At 42.7% G+C, this 21,738-nt stretch overlaps 1 protein-coding gene across 4 annotated transcripts in view; it reads left to right on the top strand.

The window, feature by feature from the left end:
• The window catches only part of OGDH (oxoglutarate dehydrogenase), a 77,258-nt gene that overhangs the window by 18,896 nt on the left and 36,624 nt on the right, over positions 1 to 21,738 (top strand). For 2 of the 4 annotated variants that reach the window (XM_060250520.1, XM_060250518.1), the window contains exons 3-4: positions 5,951 to 6,139; positions 16,407 to 16,509. In XM_060250520.1, coding sequence (XP_060106503.1) covers positions 5,951 to 6,139; positions 16,407 to 16,509 — 292 coding nt within the window. Of the gene's footprint in view, positions 1 to 5,950; positions 6,140 to 16,178; positions 16,270 to 16,406; positions 16,510 to 21,738 lie in introns of all 4 variants that reach the window. The other 2 variants (XM_060250521.1, XM_060250519.1) reach the window with 1 other exon arrangement.

Here is a 21,738-nt window from a genome sequence, read left to right as displayed (position 1 = left end):
GAACGCAGCAGCCAGGCTGCTAGTGGGACTACCTCGGTGGGAACATGTGCGGCCTAGGCTGCAGGAACTGCACTGGCTGCCAATTGTATACTGGGTTTGTTACAAGGTGCTGGTTATCACCTTTAAAGCCTTATATGGCTGAGGACCTGCCTACCTTAGGGACCGCCTCTCTCCATATGTTCCCCAGAGAGCACTGCATTCCAGCTGACAAAATCTTTTGGAAATCCCTGGGCCTAAGGAGGCCAAACTTAAAACAACCAGGGAGCAGGCCTTCTCCATAAAAGCGTCCCAGTGGTGGAATCAGCTGCCGGAAGAGGTGCGGGCCCTACGGGATCTTAATCAATTCCGTAGGGCCTGCAAAACTGCCCTCTTCCGATTAGCCTTTTAAGATGGAACCAGAACTAATATCATGCTAGGGTTTGTAGAATCTTTCGGGATCAAGTGCTGTGTTCTACTGGAGAAAGTTTTCCTTCCAGACGTTTCGTTCTCAGCTGCGGAGAACATCCTCAGTGGCGTTGCAGCCAGAGCAGGCGCTCAGACCTTCTTGGCTGCTGTGCATTGAGTGGGGCCAGGGCTGCTGGAGAGCTGCTATTTGTAGGCTGGAGGGGGTGTGATGAAAGGGCAATTGGTTTGTGGATGTGCCCATTGTTTGGTGGGGCTTCCTGGAAGGGTAGTGATAAGGAAACTGGCTGTTGAATGTGACCATTGTTCTGTGTTAATTGCTTGGAACCAACCTTCCCAGCAACCTTCCAACCTTCCCAGCAACCTTCCAACCTTCCCAGCAATTAACACAGAACAATGGTCACATTCAACAGCCAGTTTCCTTATCACTACCCTTCCAGGAAGCCCCACCAAACAATGGGCACATCCACAAACCAATTGCCCTTTCATCACCCCCCCCCCTCCAGCCTACAAATAGCAGCTCTCCAGCAGCACTGGCCCCACTCAATGCACAGCAGCCAAGAAGGTTTGAGCGCCTGCTCCGGCTGCAACGCCACTGAGGATGTTCTCCGCAGCTGAGAATGAAACGTCTGGAAGGAAAACTTTCTCCAGTAGAACACAGCACTTGATCCCGAAAGATTCTACAAACCCTAATGATGTTACCAGCCGTGAAAACCTGAACTCTTTGATAATATCATGCTATCTTGAACAAACAGAAATTGTAGCACCATTGTATTGTTTTAGCTTAATTTTAATATTAATTTATATATTGTATTTATGCTGTTGTGGATTGATTTTATTATCTATTTATTGTTATACCATGATATTATATCATGCTTTGTAAGCCGCCCTGAGCCTGCCTCAGCGGAGAGGGCGGGGTAAAAATAAAAACTTATTATTATTATTATTATTATTATTATTATTATTATTATTGAGAGAGAGAGGCACACAGCTTTTTATAGCCGTTTATAAAATTAATCTTATCTGTGTATTCTAGATTTATGCCAGGGTCATGCAGGAGCCATCTCTGGCAAAGCAATTACTACATTTTTCATTAGAAATGTCTGTTTTCAGCCGCTGCCGTTCCTATCAGGCTTTTCCTCTCCTTCTGCAGGCTTTATTAGTACCAATTGCTTTATGTTTGTCCTTGAAGGAAAGTTTATGGCAGAGGAGGGAAATGAGATTTGGAGTCCTTATCTGCTGATCTTCAGCCTCAGTGTTTGTAATTAGGCCTTTATTTCAGTGATTTTAAAACCCCAGGATAATCCTTCAGGAGTATTATATGTAACTTTTATAGAGAAGCATTTTGTGGGAATGGTGTACTAAGTCATATACTAAGGGAATTAGACTTCTGTAGAACTACATTTTTTTCCTTTGAGTTATTTTCTAAATAGGCTACTGATGTGCTAAACACTAATGGTTGCCAAGGGTAAAGCCTTCACTAAAGGAGATGTGGGTGGTATATCAGGAAAGATTTAGCCAAGCTTGTTAGAAGGATGGGCCAGCATCCAAGGAACTGTGAAAGTATTTCCATGATCCAAAGAGGGGTTTTATTTAGATTTGTCTGTTCTTGAACAGTAGCCCCTTATAGAAAACTGGATTTTGTTTAGAGTTGCTACTTAAAAAAAAGAAAAAGAAACACAGGGGTATTTCAAAAGCATAGAATGGTTCAGGGGCTGCTTAGAGAAGAACAATTAGAAATTCTATTTTGCTAGCACAAATGCCCTGTGTACGCATGAAGAGGTCTCCAGAATCCAGCCACAGGAATGAATCTATTTGAAAATTTCAATGCAATGCCCATAAGAAGTTTGCTTTCATTACATTCAGTACTGGAAGTGACCTGTAAAGAAAATTGCTGAATAATTTCCTTGTATCGCTCAGTTGTGAGATTTCAACTGGTAATAACTAGGTTTAGTTATTCTCTGGCTTTTACTGCTGCTGCAAGTATAGCACAGTGAAGGTGGACCTCAACATTTAGCAGCTGGCAAAGGATTCCCAATCCCATGTTTGGCTTTCAGCGTCCCAAAAAAGTGTGGCATTGACAAGTGAGAAACAGTGGTCGAGGGGGCTTCACCCTTCTTATCTATTGCTTTTATGTTACAGCCCTGCCCCTTTCCCCACTGAGTTTTCTAGTCATGTGTGATGGGCAAGTAGGGGGAAACAGATGGGAAGAGGAATGGCAGAAGAAAAGCAGTAGATGGGATAAGAGTAAAGTGGTAAACGCAGTAATAAAACTGTTCGAAGCTGCAGTTGGTGCGCTTAACTCTATAGGGTTTTTGTTCCTTTGAATATCTGTCAGTTTGAGTCAACAAAAATACTCCTCACTATATCAAAATGTATTTATTATTATTATAGGAGAGTGAGGACAGGGAACAGTCTTTTTGCAACAGGATTTCTTCTTGCCATCGCAGTCCATTACATGGGAACAGGATAGCTATACTACTGTGATGGGATGAGGCTACTATTTGTGTGACACTGAGAATGAAATTGTCTCAGATCCCTAGGAACCCAGTCTGATTTGGGAGCTCCTAGGGCAACTGTGTATATTTGTGTAAGGGGGAAAATGGCAGCCTGCTGGATTGCATTTGAATGGAACAGAACTTGGGTCATTGGTTTTTGGCTTTGATTTGCTTTATTATATCTACTACTGTTAACGATTTTTTGCAGTTTTTCAGTTTGCTAACATGCAGTGGTTGAGAACTGTACATTAGCTGTATTAAATGCCATTAATTGGAACTATGGAAGCTCCTGCCTTTGTGTGCACTCTAGACACAGGTTTGTTTGTTGGTTGGGGTTGGGCGGGTGGTGGCTCTTTGTGAATGTTCTACCAAGTGAGTCAGCCTTTCCCATAGCTTTTGAAAATTTGGCAGCTGTGTAGAGAACTCTCCATTGATGACGAAGTAAATTTTCAGTTATCTTAATTTTTGTGCAATTGGTTGAAAATGCCCTTCTGTATCCTGGCATGTATACTATCATGAAATCATTGGATTTATTTTATCCAAAAAAGGGCACAGATCATACCAGTTCTCTCCTGAGAATTATCGATTACCTGTCATGTGGCCTCCAAGTGTATTTTAAATCAGCAGTGAGAGCAAACATACATAAACAACCTAGCTCATATCCATGAAACTTCGTAACAGCTGAGCATGGTCTGTGGCCACAGGGTGCTCCCATTAACACTCCTTGCTTGCTTCAGGCGTCTTTTGTATAGCACTGCTATCACCAGTTTAACAAACCAGAAAAGACTGTCTTCTGTTCACACAATGAGTGCTGTGTTAACTGTGTTTTATAAAGCTAATCGTGGCTTGACTTCTAAATGAGTGAGGATAAAATACTAGGAGATGGGGGGAGAGGCTTATTGGCAGGAGTGGGGAGAAATCTTTGCCCTCGTATGCTTATCAGTGCTGCTTATCAGGTATTACCACATTAGCTCTGTGCAGCAGGGAACTGTATTGGTCAAAATAGAGCTAAGGCTTTTGGGTCTTGGGCTTTTGGGACTTTACCTGACAAAGAAATAAGGTGGGTTTTTTTTAATGTGGTGTTTATTATTTTGATAGATGTTGTGAATTGTTTTAAAAGTTAGCCACGTGCAAGATCAAAGATGTAATTTCAAGACCTTGGGTGTGCTCCCTGCAATGGCTGACTTCTTCCTTTCTGCAGCAGATACATACCCTGCTGCCTGCCATATTGCAAACTGCCTGTTACAAAATACGTCGGGGCAACAGGGCTTTGTGTCCAGGCCTGTTCTGAGGCATTTTTATTTTAGGCCTGTTCCTCAGTCTCATCGTGCGGCTTCCAGTTGACATAAATAGGAAATGCTAGAAATAGTTGCAGTAGCATGTGACCAGGATTGATATTAGCACAGTAGCACATGATGTGAGTTCACAAGGTGCACTTCCCTGTGTCCGAAGACTTTTTTGTTTTCCTATAGGAGCTGTAGAACTAGAGTGTTTTATCAAGGTTTGTTCTGTACTTTCCATTCTTCAAGAGTACAGAGCATTTCACATACATTATGCTATCTTTACAGCCTGTATGGTAGTATTAATATCGCCAAGGTGCAGATACAGGTGGGGGAAGCAGAAACTAGCTTTAAATGAGGGATTTCCTGGTTCATAGCTCAGTCTGTAAATCACTATAGCAGATTTGCTTACACCTTGTTAAAAACTGCTATAACCTGTTCACTGTGGGCCTTGTATACATCTCTTTAGAAACAGGTACCTCCAATAATGACATAGTATTCTTGCTTGGAGCAGATTATCTGTTTTGATCATAGGGTAAAAGTGCTGTTTGCTGATTCATTGAGAGATATAAGCTTGAAGGGTGGGGGAGAGAATTGATTACATAGTATGATGCCTTTGGCTTCTAGGTCACTGAAGTGGGAGGTGCTAACCATAATCCTATGGTTCATTATTTGCCTGTTTTTTTCACTTACATCTCTAGGCTCCTAGTCACCTCTGCTTATTGCTTTGTCCAGAGCTGCTGTACATGCTGCATGGCATCAGTAGTAGTCTAGCCAACCCTTCAGTCTACATAGTCTTGAGAATTCAAGTGCAGGTCTCCTTTAAGCGTCAGACTTTTCCTTGTGGCCAAACATAAAGATGATGATGATGTTGATTTATCTCCTGCCTTATACTCAGAGTCTCAGAGTGGTCACAATCTGCTTTACGTTCCCCACTCCCACAACAGACACCTTGTGAGGTGGGTGGGGCTGAGAGAGCTCTTGGAGCAGCTGCCCTTTCAAGGACAACTCTGCGAGAGCTATGGCTGACCCAAGGCCATTACAGCAGCTGCAAATGGAGGAGTGGGAAATCAAACCCGGGTCTCCCAGATAAGGTTAACTACAGGGTTATAATTGGCCGATATTACAGTTAATTGCTTATTGAATTAGTTTCAAATTATGTAGGTATAGTGGGACAAACTTTGCTAAAATTCCACTAAACCATGTCCGCAGTACTGTTGCCACTTCCTAAGTAGCTACAATTAGAACAAGGTCAGTGGGAAAAAATCATGTTTCCTTTGTTTCCTACCCATTGCTCTTTCTCCTGGACCAGTGTGTGTGTATATACCTGTGCTTTGGTGGCTTTGCTTCTGTGTACACAGGAGCCAAACCAATCAATTTATATTTGATGTGATGTATTTCTCCATGTCAGAAGCAAGACTGAGAGTGGGGGTGGGGGTGGGGGGTGGAATCAAAGATGCTTGACCAGAAAGGTACTGAAAAACTTGGTGGTGGTGCATGGTAATTTAGAGGGCTTTTTTCACCACCCTTCATCTCAGGGGTATCTGAATATAAGGTAGTGATTAGCAGTACAGGGGAGAGAATACAAGACTTCTGCTGGAGATGTCTCTGCATTTTTAATCATTCTAGCTTTCTGTATAAGATAACATTTAGTTGCGATAGAAGAAAACCTCGAGCTGCTGTTGACAATGTTGGAAAGCAGATACTGAAGTGGAATGACTTGGTGATTTCCCTGTTAGCAAACTTTTATTTTTTGTTTTTATTTTTTAGTCATGGGATATATTCTTTCGCAATGCCAATGCTGGAGCTGCTCCAGGTACTGCTTACCAAAGCCCCCCTCCATTAAGTACCAGCCTGTCGACTCTGACACACGCACAGTCTTTGCTTCAAGCACAGCCAAATGTAGATAAACTGGTGGAAGATCATCTTGCAGTCCAATCGCTTATTAGAGCGTATCAGGTAAGGCTACCTTTGCTTTCCTTTTGGCTATGGATGGGGGAACACTGTCCATTCCTTTCATCCACTGCAATTCTAGAGAAACTGGTTCTTTCTTTCCTTACCGAGCACAGCACCAGAGGCAGTTTAGTGCTTTATATCAGTTGCTGGGGAGCACGAACAGCAGGACACTGTTGCAGATAATCCTGTTGGTGGGATTCCTAAAGGCAACCAGTTGGCCCCTGTGTGAACAGGATGTTGACCTTGATGGGTCTTTGGTCTGATCCAGCAGGGCTGTCCTTATGTTCAAGCCTGAATCAGCTGTTAAAGAGTTAAAAAAATTAGTAGGGGGGAGGACTAGACTAAGATTACAGTAGACAACTTCCAGCATTTGGCATCCAACTCATTTGATCTGAATGGTTGGAGAGATGGGTTGAAATGCTGAGTGGAGTTCATCTGGCCCATCTCATGGTTCCACAAGCTTAATTGCTTGCACCATTGCACAGGGTGAAGGCATTCTCAATTGGGTGTTTAAGCAACATGGACCACTCTTAATCTAATTCAGGGCATGCAAGAAGTCTCCCTCATTAGTGTGTGTCACTTGGAATTCTAGACATAACAAATCAACACACACACTGCCTTTTAACTACTAGCAATTCTTAGAATTTAACAACATTGTTGAAACATCCATGAACATTCTGCCATCTTTCGTGTATTTAATGTATTTGTCCAAAACTTAAAGTAGGTTTTTTGGTTTGCCAGCATATCTGTTATATCATTTTGGCTAATTAAATGCCCATGTGGTTTCAGATACAAAAATTAGCCTAGTCTACAGCAGCGCCATCTGATGGCATGTGAGACTGGAGTTTCAAGAAAAATCTCATGCTGACTTCAAATTGGTTTAATTGCTGGAAAATAAATCTCAGCAGTGTCTTCATGTATATTCACGCAAACTAAAAACTGATTTAAACTTTGTTAATCTGTTTCCGAAAAATTATGTCAGGATGGGGGAGGACAGCTGCCTGGCCCATAGCCATCTGTTGTCTTTAAGATGGGGTGAAAGTAACAGACTTCTATTACCATCTTTATTGGGAATCTCAAAGCAGAAGATGGGAGCTGCCACTTCAATCACTTCCTCACTGGTGCTTTGTACCAGCCTGTACTGGCTTACTTTCATCCCTGTGTTTGAGAACTTTTGCAAAAAGAATTAAAATTGCATCCATTTTCAAAATAGAATTTAACCCTTGAGAACCACTTAGAATGTCCCCCCGTTGATTTCCCTGGGTCCCTAAGGACAAGGAACCAAGGTTTGAGTGGTGGTCATTGTCCTGAAAACTTGACATAACCTTTAAGAGTTTTAATTCTCTTGCTGCAAATGGGCTTCCTGCTTTTAGGTTATCACAAAATCATGTGTGCATGTTTGTTTACTGATATGCCTGAAGGAGAAGGGAATGTACTAGTGGAAGGAATCCAGTGAAAAGATTGCATCCTTCACAGGATTATACCCTGGCCCCTGGGGTACCTCTGCTCATTGTAACCTCTTTATTTTAACCCTTTGCATGTTTATAGCACTTCAACTGTAAAACAAACTGGTAAGTCAGAATGCCTTCAGTGTATAGATACTACAATGTTATTATCTTCAACATAAATTAATACTTCAGCCCAGGTAGTCATTTTTTTTAATTGTAGGAAAACTGGAGGAACAGAAAAGAAGAGGGAGAAAGTTATACTACATAATTACATTTGTCAATCATATAGTACCTAATGTATAGGACAGAGAATATTTTCCCTTTCATCCTCTTAATTATATTTTTAAGATATTATCTATAAAATACAATAAGTCTTATTTCTGTGAGGTACAATTGTATCCATCATTTAAGTTTCATACTTCATAACTAATCTGTTTTGACTGCACCACTGGTTTTGTTCATTATTACATATTCAAATGGCTTGAGGGACATATTGCTGGATGAACAATTCTGGTGCTACTGAGGATAAATTAATAGGACTTTTTTTTTTTAGCATGCCGCCTTGACAACTATTGTGCAAACGCCAAGCTTTTAAAGATGAGCGTATCTGTTCATAATTTAATGTATAACTGATGTTGAAGATTCTTCATCATAGCCAGGGACAATAGCCTAACCATAAAAACAAACAGTCCTGTTGCACATTGATGGCATACTACAAGTTTCAAGTTTATTTCAATTTATATTCCGCCCTTCCCACCGAAGTGGCTCAGGGCGGCTCACAGCACATAAACTCTTAACATAAAAATATTGAATTTAAAACATCTTACACAGTTAAAACAGTAAAATAAAACATATAACAGCGGTCTATTAAAACTACACTCAGTTTCCAATGGCAGTTAGTTATAAGCCAGCCGGAAGAGGGCTTGTCTGCCCTAGTACAACATACTAGGAAATTGCGTGCATTGGCATCTGAGATTTTTAGCATAAGTTGCATTGATAGTAGAGGTATTAACAAAATAGGAAATCGAGAGCTGGAGGTTTCAAGAAAATCTGGGAGTGAGTTGTATTCTTCTGTTGCATTCCCCAACCAGTAGGCCTTTGAAACAGACTCTACAAAAGGCTTATCCAAGTCTGCAAACAAGAATAGGTATCACCCCACCCAACAACATGGCCCATCACACTTGGCCTTTTCTACACAAAAGAGGCATTTTGGTTTTTATCAGGAACCTGAATGCTATTATCTTCATCGTGGTCTCTGAGCAGTCCCAGACATGGGTTATCCGCCAGGATCAATCCCAACCTCGAAGAATTCAAAGCAATCTTAGAGTGTTAATTTTGGTGCGCACTTCCTCTCATCCCGGGGAGGAGGCATCCACTGCGCATGCCTAGACGAGAGGGTGGCACTTCACCCACCCAGTTTCTTCTTTACTGCCGCCCAGGATACACCTACCTCACTGAGTCTCCTCTATTCACTGCGATCTTCACCTGTTTTTCCTGCATTTTTCTCCTCACCGTTTGTTTTCGTCTTCTCCAACTTCACCGGTATCATTAAAAAATATATATCTTTCTACCCTCTTTCTACCTTCGTCCCTTTCCTCCCCCCCCCCCACTCCCCCAGGCGGATGGAAGAGAAAGACAAAGACAAAATCACTTTTAAGAAGTGTGTTTGGTGTGCCTCAAAAATCCCATCCACAGATGGACATTCTTTATGTCTTTTTTGTCTGGGTGAGGCCCATCGCACCGACACTTGCCTGCATTGTAGTCAATTTGGAAAGCAAGCAAGAAAAAACCGCACAGCTAGACTCAGAAGTCATTTGTTGGAGTTGTCACTGCGCCCTACTATGTCGCATACTTCGGGATCCCAAACCTCGCCATCTTCCCTATCTACTCAAAAGGAAGTGGCGCGACTGGCAGCTTCCGTGGCTTCGGTTTCCAGCAAGCTTAAGTCCGGGAAGCACTCAAAAAAGTCTGATGATTCTAGAAAGAAACATCGCACAGAATTGACTTCTAAAGACCCTTTGGTTTTGACATCACTGAAGACCAAATCTAAGACGGGCCATAGGTCCTCGGATTCGAAGTCTCCCACCATGACTTCTACATCGCACCCGACGGTCAGTACCTCAGCCTTGATACAGACAGCACCGACTTCATTGGAGGTCTCAGCGTTCATCGATACCGTACCTCTCAAGGTCGTCCATATCCATTCTTGGTCCCAATCACTTCATGGGTCTTTGCCAGAAAATATCCTCGACACCAAATCTCCAGAATCACGCAGAAGTCAGCATGCTAACCTTCTCGCTGCACGTTCCTTCTGGGAAGTTTCGCTGCCTAGTAGACAGACGCCTAGCAAGCAACAGATAGCGACACCCACATCTCCACTCCTAAGAGAACCCTCGACACCGAGAGAGCCATCCACTTGGGTCCGAGCCAAGAGATCTTGAAGTCATCATAGGAAATGCTATTACTACTATAGCCCATCGCAGTCCAGATCACCATCTCCTCGCAGGTACCGATGATATTATAGATCACCTTCCTCAGATTCCCATCGGTACCGTGAGGTGCTTTATCATCCTACACATCGGGAGCACGCTTACCGTGAGGATCGTCCTCAGTACCATGAGGACGTGTCTTGTCGACCGCGTAAAAGTCCCTATTGACGCCCTAAGCATTACACTATGGTATCAAAGCCATTGTATCCAGCTAGATGGACTTCGGTGTGCTCGGGCTCTCCTAAGCAACAGGTGGAACAGCCTCCCCTGCTGACCAAACAGATATCAATGCCTAGCAAGCTCATTGATACACCCATTGAAACTCAGGAAGAATCTGAAGCGGAACAATCAGATTCCTCCCATTCTACAGCCTCAACTGCTCCTTCACCAGCCTCCAACATCATCAAACCTGCTGACTTCTCGCCCTCAGAGGGTTCTAAATCTTACCTAGCTTTACTATCCAACATGGCAAATTCACTCAATATTAAACTGATTACTGACGCAGCTAGAGTTTCAGATTTGGTACATGCAGACCTGCCAGCAGGCTCTTTTCTCCCGATGCTTCCAGTTCACTTGGAAACCGTGAAAGAGGCATGGGACAAACCCGCTTCAGTGCCACCGACACCTAAACGAGTTGAAACCCTCTACAAAATTCATGCTCCTGAATCAAAATTTCTCATCAATCATCCGGCACCAAATTCCATGATCGTGCATTTGTCCTCAAAATCCAAACAAACACGACACCCGGTCCCACCTGAAAAGGAAGGAAAGAAAGATCTATTCACTTACCACTGCTACTTCCAAAATTCACAATTATTTGGCCTATTTTTTGGCATATGCTTTCAATCTGACCTCCCAACTTAATACTTTGGTCCTCTCCCTACCAGATGCAGCACAGAAGCAAGCTTCGCACATCCTTCAGGAGCTCTCTCTTGTCAACAAGCAACAAATTAATACAGTGCGTCATGCTGTTGCATGCTCATCTAGGACTATGGCTACATCAATTGCTCTATGCCATCATGCCTGGCTCAGGTCCTCGTCACTGCAACCTGACATCAAATTCAAGATAGAGGACTTACCTTTCGACGGACAGGGTCTCTTTAATGCCACCACAGATGATATTTTAACTACTGTTGATGACAGTAGGAAAAGGGCAAAAAGATTGGGAGTTACTCAACAGCAATCCCAACCTAATTGGCAGAGAACCTGGCAATCGTCATGCTACAAACGTTCCCGATCTCCCTGACAAGCTGAATTCTGGAAACGTAAGGCTCCTCTGGCAAAACAACCATTTCAGCAAAGAGCACGTCCACAAACCTCAAAGAAGACAACGTCTGCTCCAAAGCAGTCTCTTTGACTCCTCTCATCTACCTCTCAATCAGTTACAACACCATTCAGACACCACCAGACTACGACCATTCTACCCCATGTGGGAATCCATAACATCGGATTCATGGGTCTTGGCGATCATCCACAGAGGCTACATCATAGAGTTTGATTTGACTCCAAAACTCCACAGGTTCATACCTACACCCCCATCTGTTCCACTTCAAACAGAAATCGCCGCCTTGCTGGACAAGAGAGCTATAGAACCAGTTCCACCGCAGTTCCATCACATGAGATTTTACTCCCATTATTTTCTGGTTCCAAAGAGGGACAGGGGGCAGCACCCTATACTGGATCTTCGAAAACTCAACCTCCATATTTGCTACAAAAAAATTCCACATGATTACTCTGCAATCTCTCCTACCACTGATTCCAGAGCAGGCCTGGCATCGATAGACCTACAAGATGCCTACTTCCATCTCACCATCAATCACCATCACAGAAGATTCCTCAGGTTTGCTATCGGAGATCAACACTATCAATTCCGCGCTCTCCCCTTCGGTCTTTCGACAGCACCAAGAGTTTTCACGAAATGTATGGCAGTGGTGGCAGCAGTACTCCAGCAATAACAGATCTCCATTTACCCTTATATAGACGATTGGCTGGTCGTATCTCAAACAAAAGAACAACTTCAGAAGGATATTTCGTCCACTCTGTCCCTCCTGTCTGCACTAGGTCTTCAGGTCAATCATACAATATCCAACCTGAATCCCACTCAGAACATACAATTTATAGGGGCATGTCTGTCAACGATATCACACAAGGCCTACCTTCCAGCAGACAGAGTGCATCATATCCAATCCGTGGCCAATACCATAATCGCGCACCGTACACAAACAGCCTTCATCTTTCAATGGATGTTAGGTCTCATGGCGGCCACCACCGCCGTCCTCTGTTTTGCAAGACTTCATATGCGACCTTTTCAACTGTGGTTTGTCCGGACATTTCATCCACACCGGCAACACCAAATGACTTTACTTACAGTCCCATCTCACATTAACCCATCTCTGAAATGGTGGGTGATGGATCATCATCTCCTGGCAGGAATGCCGTTCGTATGAACACCGCCCTCTTTGATTGTCACGACCGACGCCTCCAAGTGGGGATGGGGAGCCCACTTGGGAACGTTGACAGTTCAGGGCCCGATTACAAGAGTTCCCTTCACATCAATTGCCTAGAGCTCCTGGCGGTCCACAGCGCTCTGAGATCCTTTCTACCGTCTCTTCACAATTGCCACATTCAGGTCACCTCCAACCATGTAGCCACTGTTTTCTACATCAATCGGCAGGGAGGCACAGCCTCTGTTCGTCTGTGCAAACGAGCCCTATCCTTATGGCATGGCATTTTCCTGACAGCAGTACATCTACCAGGAGTTCAAAACGTCCAAGCAGACACACTGAGTCGTCATCTAGTCAACGACCACGAATGGGCCCTCAACCGTCGTTACCTGCACACAGTGTTTGAGACCTTCAGAGTTCCGAAAATAGATGTATTTGCATCTCCAGACAACGCCCAGTGTCCGCACTTTTACACTTGGGGTCCTCCATCCCCACTATCTGCGGGGGATGCCTTCCTACATCAATGGTCCAGGACGCTACATTATCTATTTCCACCAATTCCTCTCATTGCAAGAGTATTGCAAAAGATAAAGCTAGATCGGACCAATTGCATCCTGATTACACCGTGGTGGCCCCGTCAACCTTGGTTCACCACTCCTCCTCCTCTTGGACAGCAAGTTCCTCCGACTTCCTCAAGTTCAGGACTTGATTTCCCAACAAGAAAGTAAGGTTTTGCACCACAATCCAGGACTTCTACGACTGACTGACTGGAAAATCAGTTTCTGAATTTTCCTTCGGACGTGCGTCATGTCTTACTCAACACCAAAAAACCTGCCACCAGAAAATCTTATTCTTTAAAATGGAAACGTTTTTCGGCATATGCTGTTCTACATAATTTCAAGCCTGAACTCTCCACTATAGCTCAGATCCTGACCTACACCTTATCCCTCTCTAACTCAGGACTGTTGTACTCTTTTCTGAAGGCCCACTTAGCGGCCATCTCTGCATTCCATCCACACATCGAAGGGTGCACTGTTTTCTCCCACTATGCTACTAAAGCCTTTATGAAAGGGATCCTCCACCTTCATCCTCCAATCCGTCAGCTTCATCCCACCTGGAGTTTGTCTCTTGTGCTGAGCCAACTAATTAAGCCACCTTTTGAGCCCATGGCATCCATCCCTATGCATCTCCTGTCCTGGAAGACAGCTTTACTGGTAGCACTTACTTTTGGCAGAAGAACCAGCGACATCTGCGCTTTCAGAGCAGACCCGCCATACACTATTTTCCATCATGACAGAGTTATTTTACGGTCTGACCCTTCTTTTCTACCCAAGGTAGTCTCACCATTTCAGCTAGGAAAGTCGTGTACTTTACCTGCCTTTTTTCAACATCCTGCCGACGCAGGTCAACAGACTTTACACAACCTGGACGTATGTAGGATGTACTTTTACATTGAGAGGACACATCCATTTCAAAAAGACACTAGACTCTTTGTAGCATATGCAACCCACAACCAGGGCACTAAAATCTCAACACAGAGATTTTCAAAATGGATTGTGGCTGCTATTACATTATGCTATCAACTGGCTAAACAGCCTGTACCTGAACATTTACGAGCTCATTCTACTAGAGCCGTTGCCACTTCATCAGCTTTCTGTAAGGGCGTTCCGATGGAAGACATCTGTGCCGCTGCGGTCTGGTCGTCTCCATCTACGTTTGCCTCGCACTACGCTTTAGACATCCATGCTCAGCGTGACGCATCCTTCGGATAGGCTGTACTACAATCCATTTTCGACTGATATCTCCAGTCGTCTACACTGTAAGTACACTATTGCTTCTTATATGCATACTTAACTTTGTCCTTTGGTTACAGATCCAGCACCCGCCTCCGGACAGATTAGCTTGCCAGTCGCCCATGTGTGGGACTGCACAGAGACCACGATGAAGATAAACAGGTTTCTTACCTGTAACTGATGATCTTCGAGTGGTCATCTGTGCAGTCACACACGCCCGCCCAACCTTCCCCGCTTCTGGTTCCTTGTTCCTATTTCAAAATTTTCCTCCTATACGGCGGCGGGAAGAAACTGGGTGGGTGAAGCGCTTCCCTATCATCTAGGCATGCGCAGTGGAGGCCTCCTCCCCGGGATGAGAGGAAGTACGTGCCAAAATTAACGCTCTAAGATTGCTTTGAATTCTCCGAGGTCGGGATCGATCCTGGCAGATAACCCATGTGTGTGAATGCACAGATGACCACTCGAAGATCATCAGTTACAGGTAAGAAACCTGTTTTTTTAAGCTGCCTCCAGTAATCTCACCTTCATATAGGAAATGTAAACATTGTTTTGGCTTATAAATGATGAGAAGCTTAAATCCTTAGAAAACAATCTGTTTTGTGTTCTGTTTTTAAACCTGGAAATAAAGATCACACTTGAACATAAAAATTAAAGTGACAGCGCTCGAAAACGATCTCTTGAAAAATGTACTGTACCTTAGTACAGAGTAAGGTTGAGCATTTGATCTGTCAAAAGAGATTTGATCATGTGATTGCAGTTAACACTTTTTTTGAAACAGAAATAAAGCCAAATAACAGCAACTATTAAAAACAAAGGTTTATTTTTAAAGACTGTTGTGCTAAGAAGGCAGTAGATCCATTCTCCTTGTTTAAAGAGGCCTGAAATAAGGCTGAACTCCTGAACTCACTTACTAAATCCCATTGAGTTCAGCTGGAGTGGCTTCTTAGTGAATATGCTTAGAATTATGTTGTAAATTTGCTGCTGGACTGCAGGGCAGCCCTCACGTGCTAACAAATGGACAGCGTAATCAATTTTTAAAAATAAGCTATCACCCTACAGTGGTATTCTCAGATCTGTGGAATTTTTAAATATGACTTCAGTTAAACAATATGTGGTCACTTGACCAGCATAAAACTCTGATGCAGGGGATTCTTAAGTCCCAGAAGCCACAGGTTGGTATGGATACATTCCAGAACAGAAATCCATGTAGATTAATGTCTAAGTTTGCAGTTTTGACTGGCCTGTAAGTTTGCATGCCCTGAGCTGAACACACAACCTAGGCTATAGAAGCAGTCCTTGTCTGGCTGGGGAAACCTGTATATCTGAACAGCTAAGGATACTGGAGCATTTCACAAGCATGTGTTATCTCATGGGCAGTAAGACAAATTAAAGACATTAAAATCTATCAAGCACAATGTCACAAAAATTGAAGTCATGGAGTCTAAAGTAAAGAAAAGCTGCATTCTTCTGTAGGAAGCTGTTCCTGAGGAATTTGTTGACTAAACGCTCAACAGATGTATATAGGTGTACTAACACAGCATTGGAAGACACTGCTAGTAAGAACCTCTATAAAGCAAAATGATTTGTTGGTGCCCTTGGCCCATTTTTAAATGCATCTTGAATGTATTTACAGTGAGTCTCATTTCCCCAAGAGTTTGTAGTGGGAAATATTTTTACTAAGTTAAAATGACCTGGATAATAAGATAAAATTAGTTTGATTTCTAACTTGCAATGCAGGCCAGGATGAGTGTTTAGAGTGAAGCAGTGCTGATTGACAGGAACTTGATACCCTGAACTTATAAAAACGCTGCAGCATTAAGATGCTTGTTAACCAACTTTGTGCTGACTAATTCTGTTGTTACTTCTAGGTCAGGGGTCACCACCATGCCAAGCTTGATCCTCTCGGCATTAGTTGTGTAAATTTTGATGATTCGGCAGTATCCGATTCTCCAAACGTCGGTGAGAATTACTCTGCAAATTAATTCTAATGTAATTTTAATTTTTATATCCCTTTCCTTTCTGCCCACCCCACCCCACCCCTTCCCTTCTTTCTTTTGGTGTCCTCTTTCTCCTTTCACTCCTGGCCCATTTCATAGATTCGAGGGCATCATGTAGCACAGTTGGATCCACTGGGCATCTTGGATGCTGATCTGGACTCTTCCGTTCCAGCCGATATTATCACTTCTGCAGACAAACTGGGTGAGGGCTCCGAGAGCAGTTAGTGCCGCATCGCTTGAGCTCCTCTCTCACTTTCACAGCTTCTAGGTAGATTGCTTCACTAAAGCCCGAAGGGAAAGGTCTTAAGTTTCCTTAATAATGATCACTTTTTCAAAACAAAAATTGAATGGCAGCAACAATAGCCTGTCCTTTTTACTAGTGTAGCCAGAAGTCGTTGTTTTATATGTATATATTCACACACGCCATACAAAACAGCTCTTCTCTTATCAATTCTTGTTTATTTGAGTTCAGTTGAAAATGATTTTAAGTGGGCTGGTAATGAAAATGATTTGCCTTCCTGGGAAAAATGTCTGGGTTGCAAAATGCTCAGACTTTCTTCCTTCTAACATTCCTTGATGGCGCACACACACTACCCATCATTCTAAAGACCAGTGGGGCTTTTGCTTAGGATGATGGTGATTTGCTTCACCACATGAAGCTCTACAATTATGCCTGGGGTGGGGGGGGGTGCGATATACAAATGCCTCCAGGCAAGTCTGAGTGGCATTTCCTCAGATCAGTTCAGTTAAATTCCTGAGTTATGGAGCTTGCCTTAGTATCCCAAGAGGAGTTGACTACCTAGTTTAAATCCTAGCAAATGACAGTTGGTGATCATGACAAGGAAGCTTTGGAATGCATTCCCACATCTAATCGAGAGGCTGAAGTTACAGGGCCTTTGGCTGGAAAGTACGTGTGTGTGTATGTGTATTCCAGTGAGGGCGTGTGCGGTTGTGTTTGTAATTCAGTTTTCTAGTGTAGGTCAGTGTGCTCCTAACTGTGATCACTGTAGCATTTTCAAGTGTAGAACAAGGTTATGGTGGCTGAGCTCTATCGATTGCTGGTGCTTTCCACAGGTTAATGAACCTGGCTCTGCAAGTGCTTCTAAGTAGCATGCTTCTAACTTAGAATAGAGCAATAATAATGACCACTAACAAGGTTGAAATGTGATTAGAATGTTTGTGCATGAAATGTATGCAAATAAGGGTGTTCGGTATTGATATGCAAATAGAATGTCTTTGGGTGCAGTGAAGGGCAAAGAAAGACAATGAAATAACTGTGATGGTTCTTTTTCCTTGAAGCACCTCTTTCATAAGGTGTCTGAGAACATCTCTCAGGGCACTTGTCACCTGTACATTGTATGGCATTAAAATGGCTATATTTGACACAGCGGGAATTCTGGATTTTTTGCCCCTTCTCTATCAGGGATCTGTTAGCAGAGCAGAGCTGTTAAATACAAAGCTGAGGAATGTGACCAGGCCCTTTAAAGATCCCCTCTTTGGATGTGCAGACTCCTTTCCCCACTCATGTTCTGCATTGCATGTGTCAAGTCTGCTTGTCAAACCACTAGGCCATTCTTTGTAAACATGTGAGACATAGTAATACTCAGGGCTTTTTTTTTTACAGGAACACACAGGAACGCATTTCCGGCTGACTTGGTGTCAGGGGTGTGGCCTAATATGCAAATGAGTTCCTGCTGTGCTTTTTCTACCAAAAAAGCTCTGGTTAATACTGTTATAGTATGATGTACTGAAATAAGGATGGTAATGATTAAAGCTAAAACTGCCCTTTTTTACTTAAGAGATAGGGCAGAGAATTCCACCTTGTAATCCATCTGAGTTTGTGGCCCCCAGCAGAACAGTTACTGTATTGCTGCTAAACAAAGTGCGAGTCCAGTGGCACATTAAGAACTCAAACTTTGTTCTGCTGCATCAGACCAATGCAGCTACCTACCTGAATCTATGTTGCTGTTAGTAATCAGTCACCATTACCTCACCTAGGCAGCAAGGTAGTAACTTAGAAAACCAGATATGATATAAATTCTCATCTCTCAACACTCATATGTGAGATTCATAAGATTGTAAACAGTAGAGCCTTGTATAAAGTCAGTATCTGCTGCTGAATGTTTCTAATCAAGAGAGATCTTAATGTTCCGAAATTGAGGCTATGATAAATAAACCCATTTTTTAAAAAGATGGTATTTTTACTAATGAGAATTCTTGTGTCATCTGATATCAGTATTTTATTGTGGCTGTTTTTATTATATTTTGATACGCTGTAATCTACCGTGGCTGTAGGCTGAATTGAAAAGTGGGTTCTAAATGTTTTCTTCCTGGGCTCTCAGAACAGTATTCAGTCTATGGCATTGGTAATCCCAGCTCAGGTATGTTTTGAGAAGTGCTTGGCACATATTGCTGTTGAACAATGATGATGGGACGATGTTTGAGTTCAGTGGCTCCATTAAAGACCAACACTTCTGAAAGCTTATACCCAAACTTTGTTGTGCTGCTTCAGACCAACAAGGCTACCCACCTAAATAATGATGGAAGTGCTTTATTATATACCCTGTGGCATTGTCTTTTTCTATGTGGAAAAGCCAGGGCTATGAATGCTTTGTGGTGCTAAAAATAAATAAAAGCAGTGTTCGCAAAAGTAACTGAAATCCTGGATCCAGAAAAGCTGGTGTCTGCAACCTGTGTACATTACACAAATTTTAAAAATTCCATGTCTGTTGCAGAGCACACAAATGCATGCATTATTTCACTTTGACAGTGATTATCCAGGCCCTACTGGCACTGCCCAACCATCTTCTCCACCGATCTACTCCACTGCAGCTTGTGAGGTTCACTGGGCAGTAGCCATCTCCTTACCAGCTTACTTTTGCTGCCATGAGGGCATTAGGCAACTAAAAATTGGAACAAATGGTCTCATGATGCAGCGTAATTCTGGATAAAATCTTTATGCCTGGACCATACAGGCAATGGAGTATACAGCTCTGGGAATATGTACCATTTTCTGTTCTCCCTAGTGTGGTCTTGACTCCATTGTACTGAATCAAAGCTGGACATTACAGAAGATTTGCTGCTCTTAACGTGAAAGTCTCTTGCTATTTCAGTTGTTTGAAGGATTTTATTGAATGTTTGTTAAAGCAGTCCTTTGATTTGGAAGAAGTTAAAATGCAGTTTTGCTAGCTTTGAGGTAGGCACAGCAAAGGGCTTTGAATCTGTCAGCCACATCAGGTTAATTCTTAACACTGAAGATAGAACATTGGTAACACTGGAGATAGTTATCCAGGATGCTATTACTGCATTCATGGTTAGGTTTTCTCTCAATCTGCAGAACTGCTGAACTGCTAAAATACATGAGTATTATAGTAGGATAAAGCTAGCTATAAGAATTTCTGTCAGTAATATCACTGCTGAATTCCTGTAGGGGTGCCCTTTTGACAGATCTAAGAGAAGCTCCTCGGTTATATATATTACACATGTATTGTGCCAAATATCACCCATATACTCCCTCTCTATAGCTTGTATGTGTTTGGAGTAGAGATGCAACAAGTAATGTGCTTGTATATATCATTTATATTTATGATGCACTATGTGCATGTTTGGCATTAGGTATGTATCCACGTCAGGGAATACAAAAAGTAAGAAGCCATTCCCAGAGACTAAGCATCAATTCGAAAAAGATGTTCCACTGTTGAAGGTTCCCAAGGTGTGCTGTGAGGAATCAAAACTTAGCAAATCTAGTTTAGAGGGAGTCACTTCCCAGTAGTTAATAGGGTTTGGGGAGGGAATTTTTTGCAGAGAACTGTTTTGACTAGAGCAATACAGTAGAGGTTTGATGCCTTATATCTCATAAACACACAACAAGCTAGTCACACAGGGCATCAACACCAGCTGATTTTCCTGATAGATGTCCTGTGAATAGTTGTACACTCTGAATTTCACTCCAGTATATTGGGGATCTGCAGGCTGTGCTTCATTTTCATGAGAATGAATACCTTTGAATGTTTGCCTGCTTCGGGTGTATGTGTCACTTGAGACATCAGCCCAGCATCAAACTTAGCTTCTAACTCAGTAATGTGTTTAGAACAACACGAACTAGATTTGAATTTTACATCAGGATAAAGGTCAAATGCATGGTCTTATTGAGGAGTGATGCTGGAGTAACTGGAGCCCCTTTTCTGCTGATTAGAAATGCTGAAAGAATGAATTAAAATTGCAGGAGTCCTCTAACATTGGTAAATGCTGAGCTTGTGTGTGAGCGTTATGCTGAACATGGTGTTTTCTACTGAAAGCTGGATGATACCTGCTTGCTGTTTAAGAGTTAATAGAGGCTTCAGTGAAAGAGGCTGTTGTGAAGTACAGTTTCTTATCTTAGCAATAAACTCTATGTTTGCCACAGATAGTCCCATAGTTTGCTTTCAGAGCTAATTGTTCGAATAGATATGGACTTATTACATCCCTGGATATGAAAATGTCAGCTGAGGACACCAGACAAGAATCACAGTGATACAAGGGGTTAGATAATCAGCTTAGAATGTCACTCACATTTCACTAGGAAATGGTACGTTTTATATCAGGGGTGGCCAAACTTGCTTAATGTGAGAACCACATAGAATAAACATCAGATATTTGAGAACCACAAGACATGAGTGTCAGATGTTTGAGAACTGGAAGGAAGGAAGGAAATAGATGGGGGCGGAGAGGTGAAAAGAAGGCAACTTTAACTTTAAATCCATTCTCCAAGCTGCCATCTGGCTTGGCTTGAAGAAGTGATTTTAAAAAGAGAAATGCCTTCTCCAGGCAGGCCTTCAAGAGCCACACAATATGTGTGAAAGTGCCACATGTGACTCCCAAGCCACAGTTTGGCCACCCCTGTTTTATGTAATTAGCAGCCAGACTTTAGTTGTGACTCTTAACATACAGTTTTTATGCAGTGTTTCTTTTAGTCCTTGCATACAAGTCTTTAAGATTAGCAAATCCATTTCTACACATTCATACCCATTTAAATTGATTGCGTTAGCATGTTTACTTTCTGTGTTCACACTTCCTGTTCGGTGGTCTTTTTCATTAACCCTGACTGTACAGAGATCCTGCTCAGGTCCTGATCTCCGAGAACACATTCCTGCTTCCACAAAAATGTGCATGAACTTGGTACACTCTTTAGATCAGAGGTACTCCTTTCACAGCTCACAGAGAGCCATGTTCACAATTACCATCAACCCAAAGGGCCAAATTTACTTCCATCCTTGGCATGATACCACAATCCATTTTGAAAATCTCTGTGTTGAGATTTTAGTGCCTTGGTTGTGGGTTGCATATGCTACAAAGAGGCTCTCTATTTACCCGTTCTTCCATCAGCGGCTATTTCAAGGTGGGAACTACTTGTAGGCCACAAGTCATGCCATGCTATGGCCTTGCTCACTCT

The sequence above is a fragment of the Heteronotia binoei genome, chromosome 12 (genome assembly GCF_032191835.1).
Source record: "Heteronotia binoei isolate CCM8104 ecotype False Entrance Well chromosome 12, APGP_CSIRO_Hbin_v1, whole genome shotgun sequence".
Classification (NCBI taxonomy): Eukaryota; Metazoa; Chordata; class Lepidosauria; order Squamata; family Gekkonidae; genus Heteronotia; species Heteronotia binoei.
Note: the sequence above shows the minus strand (reverse complement) of the source record. Positions and strands in the feature narration are given on the sequence as shown.